The 11,148-nt window shown below is 40.9% G+C and overlaps 1 protein-coding gene across 3 annotated transcripts in view; it reads left to right on the top strand.

Annotated features, from left to right (window-relative positions):
• The window catches only part of Ccdc178 (coiled-coil domain containing 178), a 345,640-nt gene that overhangs the window by 299,618 nt on the left and 34,874 nt on the right, over positions 1 to 11,148 (top strand). For all 3 annotated transcript variants that reach the window (XM_031365073.1, XM_031365074.1, XM_031365072.1), the window contains one exon: positions 683 to 817. In XM_031365073.1, coding sequence (XP_031220933.1) covers positions 683 to 817 — 135 coding nt within the window. The remainder of the gene's footprint in view (positions 1 to 682; positions 818 to 11,148) is intronic.

Genomic DNA, 11,148 nt, shown 5'->3' with positions numbered 1-11,148 from the left:
CAGTTAAACGTGTCACTTCTAGACATTGGCTCTTTTGTACTTTAATGTTGATGTGTTTCCATGTCACGTGATCAGAGGGAGGCAGATTAATCCAGAGTCCTAGCTAGAAATCCCCTCCCTGTCTTTTCCCCTCTCCTCCGCAGTTGATGGCTAACTTAATTCTCCCTGGTTTCGTCATGCTCTGATGCACACATCCACAGCCATAGTAAGCTTTAAGAGTAAGAAAAAGATGCAGTGGTGTCCATCAAAGTCTTCAGGTTGCATTTTTTAAACTTTGGCTTGACCCGATGTGCCATTCAAAAAGCGTCCAAAGATTTTTTTTTTTAACAGAAAGGTTCAATATGTCCCGAGGCTATCGGTTTTGAGTTAAACTGGGTGAAGTAGAAATATTTTACTCATCAGCTTTGCAGTCACAGAGTTTGCTTCAGCTAGAACAAAACTGCTGAGGCATTTAGAGAAAATTAACCCCCCATCCTGGCGGCCAGATGTGACTGGTCTCCGACGAATGCACATGAGCAGGCTGAAAAATCAAGAGACTGTGAAATTCCTGTCAGGTCCGTACAGTGCGGAACGGGCCATTGGCTGCTTTCTATATTTCCCTCCATCATTCTTCTTGAACGGTGCCATTAATTTCCTCTCCTCCCCTGACTTGCGTATTTTTTCCCCTCCCTGTCGCCTTTAGCTCTGTCAGCTGCAAAGAAAGCTGGGCCAGAAATGGCAAGAATACTTCCGACTGGTGATCCTTTTTAACGAGTCCAAGCTGGCCAGGTTCCACAGAGAATCCCAGAACAGCATTCAGAAAATATTATCTGTGCAGGTAGGTGACTGAAGGGAAAGAGGCAAGATTATTCTGATCTTGATTAGAAAGCAAATGATGGGCTGTGTGATGAAGCATTGAAACCATATCCCATCAGAGTTTTATAAATTTTTAACCTCTTTGATAGACTAGGATTGCATGAAGGATGAATTCAGTAAGTGAAAACACATACCACACACTATGCATACTTTGGGCGAACAGGGAGATTGGAGTGACTGATCTCAAACCTCAGGGAGGATTTTGATACATACATTCTATAAAAATGTGTTTATTTTCCAGCCTCCAAGCTTTGTGAACACTATTCTACTGTGTGTTTGTGTGTGTGTGTGTGTGTGTGTGTGTGTGTGTGTGTGTGTGTGTGTGTGTTGGGGTGTTTCCATTCCACATAATGTATCTTTTTCAATCATCCTCTTCCTTTCTTGAGACAGAATCTCTCGTTGAAATACAACCTGCTTGGGTTTTCAGTGGTCCCTAGCTATCCTCCTGCCTCTACCTCCCTAAGGGCAAGACTTTAAGTATATCCCCTTTGCTGCATCAGGATTTTTCTTTTTACTTGAATGCTGTGGACCCAAGCTCGGGCCCTCATGGCTGCACACCATGTGCTTTGCTATCTCCATTCTGTTTTCAGAAATGTTGACAATGATTTCCTGAAGACACTTTGCTGTCAAGTGTGCTTTTTCCGAAAACGTGGCTCTTATTTGTCCTGTCTCCCCATCATCTTTCATCTTCTGTTTGCTTCCTCCTCCTACATTTGTATGGCAGTGACTCTACTGGAAAAATAAGACAGTTGGTGCTTCCAGATGAGGGTGGCATTTTAACACCTGTGCTTCCAGATGGGGGTGGCATTTTGCTACCTGTGTTAGCATCTGGAAAAGCCTTTGATGACTTGATGGTCTTTAAGAGTCTGCCACGACTGAGAAACCGCTGTCGGCCAGGTAAAGACTCCTGGTGGGGATGTTACCCAAAGTCCCTCCAAGCTACCATTTTACCATTTAAAGTGTCATAAAGTATATTAAACACGACGCTTGAAAGGAAAACACATGGTATTTTGCTTTACAAATATAAATAAATAAATAAATAAAGTAAGTAAGTAAGTAAGTAAGTAATTTACCTGTTCCATTAAACACAAAGTGCCATCAGGAAATGGTATGATGAGGGGTGAGTACTGACTGCCAACTATATGTGTTTTTCCAAACTTTTAATAAAAAAAAGAAAAATTTTCAAAGAATTTCCACAACTACTAAGCAATTTCAAATTCCATTTTTATTAGTATGTCTACTTTTAGCATTTTCATGTGAGTATTGTGTGTGAAGGCTTTCCATATTGGTTCTGTTGAGAATGGGCTATGAAAACAACTAAAATAAAATGGAAGGGATTAAAAGTTTAAAAAGTGATGCCTGGTACACCAAAGCTGAATGGCAATTTATGCACAAAGGACCATTGGGCTGGTTTAAAATTCTGAAACATCTTGGGATTTTGGTTAAAAACAAAACAAAACCATCTGTTGCCATACAACAGATTAAGATACATGTAGAAAACAAACAAACAAACAAACAAATAAGACACAAATGTAGGCATCCCCTCATTTTGCTTCTCTTTTCAGCTTACAATAGATTCTAGGTGTCTCAAATATTGAAAATGGTTGAATAAGACATAACTGGATATGTGTAAGGTGAGTGCTTCACCCATAACCTTAAAAAAATAAAATCTCAGTTCTTGTTTTGAATTGGAAATGCACCCTCAAGTTCTTCGAAGACATTGATTTCCAGTTGTCCACATTAGTAGTGAAATCCTGAGAAATCCGACGTGAAGGGGTGGCCTGGGACAAGAAGGGAAAGTCAGCTGGTGCATAGAGACACCACAGGGAGCTTGACTTAGACTTTGTGTATTTAAGTTAGTTAGTGGCTACATTTTTTTTCACTGCACAATAAATGACCTCACTTTAGAACGTCTCATCATTAACCCTCATTAAAAATGAAATTACAACCACTAAAATCATGCCACAAAACAAGGAAAGCAAGCAATCCTCCTGTGAGGATCAGATTTAAACTGGAAAGCATGGTGCCCATCCCTCTCCAGGACCTATTTCCGACCAGCCTTCCCAGCCTGCACCCTCCATAGCTGCCACTTTTGTCAGTTTCTACTCTTGACAGAGCTTGCTGGTTTTAGTTCCCACTCCCTCTCCTGCTTACAACCTTCCTTCTGCAATGCCCTTCTTTACCTGCCACTTACAAAAACACCTGACCCAGTGAGTGTCACTGAAAATTCTTCCACGTTCAACCACCACCTGCTGCTGCAGGTCACAAGCCTTCATTACTGTGGTCATCAGCTCTAGCCTTGTAGTGCTATAGGACTCATGTCTTCACTGCTCTTCATGACTCTTCATGCTAGCCACTACACCCTCCTTTCTAGACATTTCTAAGATCAGCCATGGCTTTACTGTATCAGCGACAAGAACACCATTCTCCCTCAGCTCTTTTAGGGGTATAATATTAAGCTGATACTGCCGAATGTCTACCTTGGTTTCATTTATTATGCCCATCTAGCAAACAATAGTGGAGTCACCTAATTCATTTGCAGAAGAGTCTGGCTGTCAGCGATTCAGTCCGATTCAACAGTGGTAAACACTGCTTGACTCGTTTTCCATGTTCAGATGGCTTAATCTCAGGATTCCTTTCTGTGTTGATTTGGGGGAAATGTAAATATTTTATATCTCTAAATGATTGTTAACATGACTCCATAAAATATTAGAGAACTCCTAATGAAGCAAATGAAAAATCATTTGCTAGCCCTTTGAAGATTTAGTTGTATGTAAGTGATAGTACGTAAAGGCTATTCAATGCACACGTTCAACAGAAAAGGGAACCTTGGGTTCATCCTTGGAGCACTTTTTTCAGAGCTGCAAAAAGGCAACAGCTGCAGCTCTGCACTTGGCAGAAAACGGAGAGGATCAAAGAAGCTTTTGATTTATAGGCTCAAGCAGAAGCCAGAAAGATTAATGATAACCAGAATGAAGATTTAGTATATTTGACTTTGTAACCTTGTGTATAAAACAAAAATGTTTAACTATATTGATTAGCCATGATTTTAATTGGACCCTAAGTGACCTTCTACAAAACAAAACCAAGTCCCAGGTCTAGCAACTATATAAGTGATAATGTAGGCACATTTTCCATAGTCTTGACCTCATATGTGTGAAACAATACCAAGGTTCTTTATCTCATTTTTCCTGCAATTCTTGCTCTTTCTTGTTTTTTAATGTACATGATCCTGTATGTGTAATACTTCTCTCACATCTTATGGAGCAAATATCCTGAGCACTGCCCAGTCACTCAATGGACAGAAGCAGCCACCACATGCAAATGTGACCTTGGACTGCACTGTGTACATAGGACATTTTTTTGAAAGGATAAGTTTTAACATATTTTTTTGTTTTATGTAAGTGCAGTAATTTACTCAATGTAGAAAACATGGTTTAGGAGCCATATCAACACTGTTAAGAGAAGCAGTAATAAGAAGGACTGGGGGGAAGGAGAGGAGAGGATATATGAATGGGAATGCTCAGAGCAAACTGGCTTGATAGGCAAACATCTAAAGACTACAGTACAAGGTTGTTGATCTCTAAAAACCAGCAAATAGGACCAAAGTATAGGGAAGATTAGCGGGCAACTTTGGACCCAGCAAGAATACATTTCCTATCATTCATCCCTGCTTTTACTCACCAGGTAGATACCGTTGGATGTAAAAGGGGAAAGGATGTTGCAGATTTTTAGTAGGAATGAACATTTTGAAACTCGGCCTGGGGAATCTGCTGCTCCTATCAAGCCCCGTGGCCTCTAGGCACACACTTCTTGGTCTACCGGCAGCCTTTTACCCACCAGTATGCCCGGTTTCTAAAATGGAAAATCATGTCCTCCTTGTCCATCTTTTTCCACCTAAATTAATTACAATTCTTTTTTGTTGTTGTTGTTTTGTTTTGTTTTGTTGGTTTTTTTCCAGAGAGGATTTCTCTGTATAGCTCTGGCTGTCCTGGAACTCACTTTGTAGACCAGGCTGGCCTCGAACTCAGAAATTCGTCTGCCTCTGCCTCCCAAGTACTGGGTGGGATTAAAGGCCTGTGCCACCACCATCTGGCTAATTACGAATCTTGAAACATAAGCTGAAGAATTTGGGGTTTGTGAATTGATCAAGATTAAATATGATAATCTTTAAGCTTTCCTTCCAGCTCCAGGTATTTATATGCCTATATTTATAGATGGAAACATCCCCTGTTTTTTTTTTTCCAGGAATTCTGATGGCCCAGAAATAATTTGTCAAATAATTTTGTAGACATATCGCATACATATACACATATACCCCAACACATACATGCATAAATATACATACACACAGAAAGAGAAGGGGACAAGGGAAAGAGAAAGAAAGGGCAAAAATCCAAAATCACTTATCCACACTAAAATACAAAATATCTCTGTGCAATCTTTTCAAAATAAAAGAAATTGTGAAAACAAATGCATTGCAGGTTTAAAATATAAATTACACTTTAAAACATATATTACACTTGAGTGAAAAATGGGTAAATCTTATAGGATGATTTTAAGTAGTAATATAAAAGATATTTTAATATAGGTACAATAATTGAAGAATATTTGCAATGAGTCTAGAATAGTTATCACCACTAAACTATCTGAGGGAAAGCAATATGTTAAAATTTGAGTAACTCAAAAGGTAAGAAGGAAGGACAAGTATAGAAATAGAAAATATGACTAAGCATTTAATGATTTGATAACTATGAACAGCTCCGGGATGCATTTGGAATCTACAGATTTGCCGATCACTCATAAAAGCAAAATCCACTTCATTTAGAAGTTATACATTTAAAGAAAAATAAAAAACAAGTAAAAAAAAAAACATATAAATCTCAAAGGCTCCAGTCTTGATGAGGAGCTACAGACAGCCAATGGCTGCAGAAACAAAAGAAAGAGACAGAGACAGAGAGACAGAGACAAAGAGGGGGAAAGGGAGAAAGACAGAGAGACAGAGGACAGAAACAGACAGACAACAGAGAGAGGGGTGGGGGAGGAAGAGATAGAGAAAGAGAGAGAAGGAGGAGGTATGGAGGGATGCAGAGAGAGAAGGAGAGGAAGAGAGAGAGAGGGAGGAAGGGAGGGAGGGAGGGAGGGAGAGAGAGAGAGAGAGAGAGAGAGAGAGAGAGAGAGAGAGAGTCAGGAATCAGTCTTCTCCAGGAATGAGCTCACTGGGTAGATAATCAGCCCTAAGCACATATACATACTAGTAATATTGATGGACTCTGTAGCTTTCATAAGTAGGTTTGTGCATGTGTGCGTGTGTGCATGTGTGCGTGCGTGCGTGTGTGTGTGTGTGTGTGTGTGTGTGTGTGTGTGTAACAATGATTATAGAAGGGGTCAGAAACTGGAGAAGAAATTATATAAATATGATGTTCATGTATGAAATTCTCAAAAGAAGTGTAATAATTTTAAAGTTTCAGTCTAAGAAGAAATAAGAAAGACTGAGACAGAAATACTCAAATCTGTGTACTTCCTACAGACTAAAGACATCTGTTAGGGCATATAAATAACAAGCCTGATGCAGACGAAAACGCCTTCGAAATATGTAAAATAACTCATGGTTGAAGTCCAAATAAAAATAAATTAATCCACAATCAAAATAAGAGCTATTTATAACTCCTAAGATTTTTTTTATATTTTGAGAATTTCAAACATGAGCCCTCTATATTTCTCTCCTCTCCCTCTTCCCCTCAAACTCCTCTCATATTCATGCCATCTTCTTCTTTAGTAATTATTATTACAAAACTAAAGCATTGTGATTTTGGTAGTGATCCTAGTCTTAAACAGCTGAGCCCTCTCTCTAGCCCAAAGGGATCAAGGAGAACACAGCCCACAGAATCAAGTAAGCAAGGCTCATGGTGCCTCACAGAGACTGAAGCAACAATCACAGGACCTGCAGGGATCAGAGCTAAGTCCTCTGCGTATGCATTATGATTGCGTAGCTTGGTGTTCTTGTGGGACTCCTAACAGTGGGAGCCTTGGTGTCTCTGACTTCTTGCTTGTTCTTGGAGTACCTTTCCTCCTACTGGGTTGCCTAGTACAGCATTGATATTAAAGTTTACGTCTAATTGTATTTAATCTTGTTTCGCTGTTTTTGGTTGAGATTCCTGTGCCTCAACCAAAAACAGAAAAGAGGCCTGCTCTTTTCTGAAGTGGATTTGGGGGAGAAGTGAGATAGGGAGGTGGGGAGGGAGGGGAGACTGCAGTTGGGAATGTAATGTATGAGAGAAGAATAAGATTTAGATGATAGGTAGATAGATAGATGTTAAATTATATATATATATAATATATATAGAGAGAGAGATAGAGACAGAGAGAGAGACAGAGAGAGAGACAGAGAGAGAGACAGAGAGAGACAGAGAGAGCAGCTCACAGTTGGAGGAGCAGCAAGTTCCTGTCTGGCACAGAGCTGTGGACATAAACATGACGGGCCATGAACACATACAGTGGCGAGGTGCTGAGCGGGGGCCTTGCATGGGCATGTGGCAGCAGGCTGAGGTGGCATGGCTGGGCAAGGCAGCTTTGCACATGGTGGACATTCCCAGGGATATATTGTGCCCAGCGGTAGACTGGAAGGTGGTGGCATGGCCAGCCAGGACCAAGGTGGCCGAGTCCCCAACCCCCACCCTCACCCCACTTCACCCACTGCTACTGAACTGCTCTGGACCAAACCCTGCTGCTGCAAGTAGGCAGAGACTACAACCCCAGCCACCTCCCACTCATGACACAGCTAGCAGTCACAGGTTCTGCCAAGTGTCAATGTGAACGCATTCCCCTGGTGTTTTTAATAAATACAGGGAAAAATGAAACCTGGAAAGTTTTCAGTGATGAAGTTACTATTACTATCAATAAAGAACACTACCATTCCTTCTTCAAAAAATCAAAAATAATATCAAGTATCAAGATGCAAGGATTCAACTTTAGAAAATATATCCATATGATTTAATATAAATAACAATCCAAAGGAGGGATTGTTTTTATGCAATATGTACTAAGCAGTGACTGTTAAAAGCAAAAGTGTTCTCTAATAATAAGAAAGAAAATAATATATAAGAAAACCCCCTCGGTTTCATAGGTTTCATAAAATAACAATTGAGGCAGAGACACTTGAGTAAGAAAAGGACAATGCTGTCATTATTGTCACAGTGCTGTTTCTCCTATTAAGAGAAAGAGTAAGCATTTCAGTGTTTGAAGATTTATGTTATCTTTCTTTTGTGTCTGAATGTTTTGCCTTGGTATATATAAGTGAACATCTGTGCCTGTGGAGGTCAGGAAACAGTATCAGATTCATCAAAACTGTCTTTTCAGAGGTTTGTGAGCTATCCTGTGGGTGCTGGGAACTGAACCCCTGGGTATTCTGGAAGAACAGCGAGTGCTCCTAACTGTTGAGCCATCTGTTCACCAGGAAGCATTAAAACTAATAAGACTTGTGGACCCTGAAGGGGATGGGAACTCCACAGGAAGACCAACAGAGTCAACTAACCTGGACTCATGGGGCTCTCAGAGTCTGAACCACCAAGCAAAGAACATACACAGGCTGGGCCTAGGCCTCCCCACTCATATGTAGCAAATGTGCAGCTTGGTCTTCAGGTGGGTACTGAACAACTGGAAAAGGGTGCTGTCCCAAAAGCTGTTGCATGTACATGGAATATGTTCTTCTAGGTAGGCTGCCTTGTCTGGCCTCAGTGGGAGAGGAAGCGCTTGGTCTCTCAGAAACTTGAAGTACCAGAGAGGCTCCGCCCACTCAGAGGAGAAAGGGAGGGCCAAATGAAGAAAGAATTGTGGAAGGGGATGACCAGGAGGGGGCAGTGAATAGAATGAAAAGTGAATATGTAAAAAAAAATTAATAAGAGAGTTATTGATTTCCAGAGGGGTTGTACCAGCTTGCATTCCCACCAGCACTGGAGGAGTGTTCCTCTTTCTCCACATACTCGCCAGCATCTGCTGTCACCTGAGTTTTTGATCTTAGCCATTCTGACTGGTGTGAGGTGGAATCTCAGGGTTGTTTTGATTTGCATTTCCCTGATAACTAAAGATGTTGAACATTTCTTTAGGTGCTTCTTGGCCATTCGATATTCCTCAGTTGAAAATTCTTTGTTTAGTTCTGTACCCCATTTTTAATAGGGTTATTTGGTTCTCTGGAGCCTAACTTCTTGAGTTCTTTGTATATATTGGATATTAGCCCTCTATTGGATATAGGATTGGTAAAGAACTTTTCCCAATCTGTTGGTTGCCATTTTGTCTTATTGACAGTCTCCTTTGCCTTACAGAAGCTTTGCAATTTTATGAGGTCCCATTTGTTGATTCTTGATCTTACAGCACAGCCATTGGTGTTCTGTTCAGGAATTTTTCCCTTGTGCTCATATGTTCAAGGCTCTTCCACACTTTCTCCTCTATAAGTTTCAGTGTATCTGGTTTTATGTGCAGGTCCTAGATCCACTTGGACTTGAGCTTTGTACAGGGAGATAAGAAGGAGTTGTTTTGCATTCTTCAACATGCTGACCTCAAGTTGAACCAGCATCATTTGTTTAAAATGCTGTCCTTTTCCACTGGATGATTTTTAGCTCCTTTGTCAAAGATCAAGTGACCATAAGTGTGTGGGTTCATTTCTGGGTCTTCAATTCTATTCCATTGATCTTCCTGCCTGCCACTGTACCAATACCATGCAGTTTGGCAGTTCCTCAGAAAATTGGACATAGTATTACCTGAGGACCCAGCTATACTACACCTGGGCATATACCCAGAAGATGCTCCAACATGTAATAAGGACATATGCTCCACTATGTTCATAGCAGCCTTATTTATAATAGCCAGGAACTGGAAAGAACCCAGATGTCCTTCAACAGAAGAATGGATAGAGAAAGTGTGATACATTTACACAATGGAGTATTACTCAGCTATTAAAAATGATGAATTCATGAAATTCTTAGGCAAATGTATAGAACTAGAAAATATCATTCTGAATGAGGTAACCCAATCGCAAAAGAACATACATGGTATGCACTCACTGATAAATGGATACTATCCCAAAAGCTCCAAATAACCAGGATACAATTCACAGACCACATGACGCTCAAGAAGAAGGAAAACCAAAGTGTTGATGCTTCAGCGCTTCTTAGAAGGAGAACAAAATACTCACAGGAGCAAATATGGAGATAAAGTATAGAGCAGAGACTGTCCCACCTGGAGATTCATTCCATATACATTTACCAAACCCAGACACTATTGTGGATGCCAAGAAGTGCATGCTGAAAGGAACCTGATATGGCTGTCTCCTGAGAAGCCCTGCCAGAGCCTTACAAATACAGAGGCGGATGTTAGCAGCCAACCATTGGACTGAGCGCGGGGTCCCTAATAAAGGAGTTAGAGAAAGGGACTGAAGGAGTTGAAAGGGTTTGCAACCTCATAGGAAGAATGATAATATCAACCAACCAGAACTCCCAGGGACTAAGCCATCATCAAAGGAGTCCTCATGGCTTCAGCTGCATATGTAGCAGAGGATGGCCTTGTCATCCCCAAATGGAGGGAGAGGTCCTTGGTCCTATGAAGGCTCAATTAATGCCCCAGTATAGGGGAATCGAGGATGGGGAGGTGAGAGGAGAGAGGTGGGTAGAGGAAAACCCTCATATAAACGGGGAGGGAGCATGTGATAGGGTGTTTCCGGGAGGGAGGGAAACCGGGAAAGGGGATAACATTTGAAATGTAAATAAGGGAAATATCCAATAAAAAATTAATTATAAAGAAAAATAAGAGAGTTATTCAACATTTCAACCCGGAATACAGAGCTCCTACGAATAAGCAAAGAAAATGACAACTTTCTTGACAGGAGTAGAATAACTGTAGGGGAAAACCTCTGGGCACATCTGTGAGGGGATTTCTAGGTTTGGTTAATCAACGTGAGAGTGCCCACCCTAATGGTGGACTGAGCCACTGCATGGGCTGGAGGCCTGAGCTGGATAAAACCTGAACAGAGCAACCGTACCCTCTGCTTCCTGGCTGTACGCACATGTGGCCAGCTGAGTGAGCACCCCCACTCATTGCTCTGCTTCCTGCCTGTACGCATATGTGGCCAGCTGCCTCGCAGTCCTATATCCCCTTGGAATGTAATGTTTCCTCATTAAAATTTATGTTAAAATTATTTTCAAATATAAGCATTATAGTAAATCTTCTTTTCTGTGTGGAACTGAAAATTCTGGCAATTGCTCTGAATAACCCAGTTTGCATATTTTTTTTTTTTTTTTT

The sequence above is a fragment of the Mastomys coucha genome, unplaced genomic scaffold, assembly GCF_008632895.1.
Source record: "Mastomys coucha isolate ucsf_1 unplaced genomic scaffold, UCSF_Mcou_1 pScaffold13, whole genome shotgun sequence".
In the NCBI taxonomy this organism is placed as follows: Eukaryota; Metazoa; Chordata; class Mammalia; order Rodentia; family Muridae; genus Mastomys; species Mastomys coucha.
This window is presented reverse-complemented; position numbering and strand designations above follow the sequence as displayed.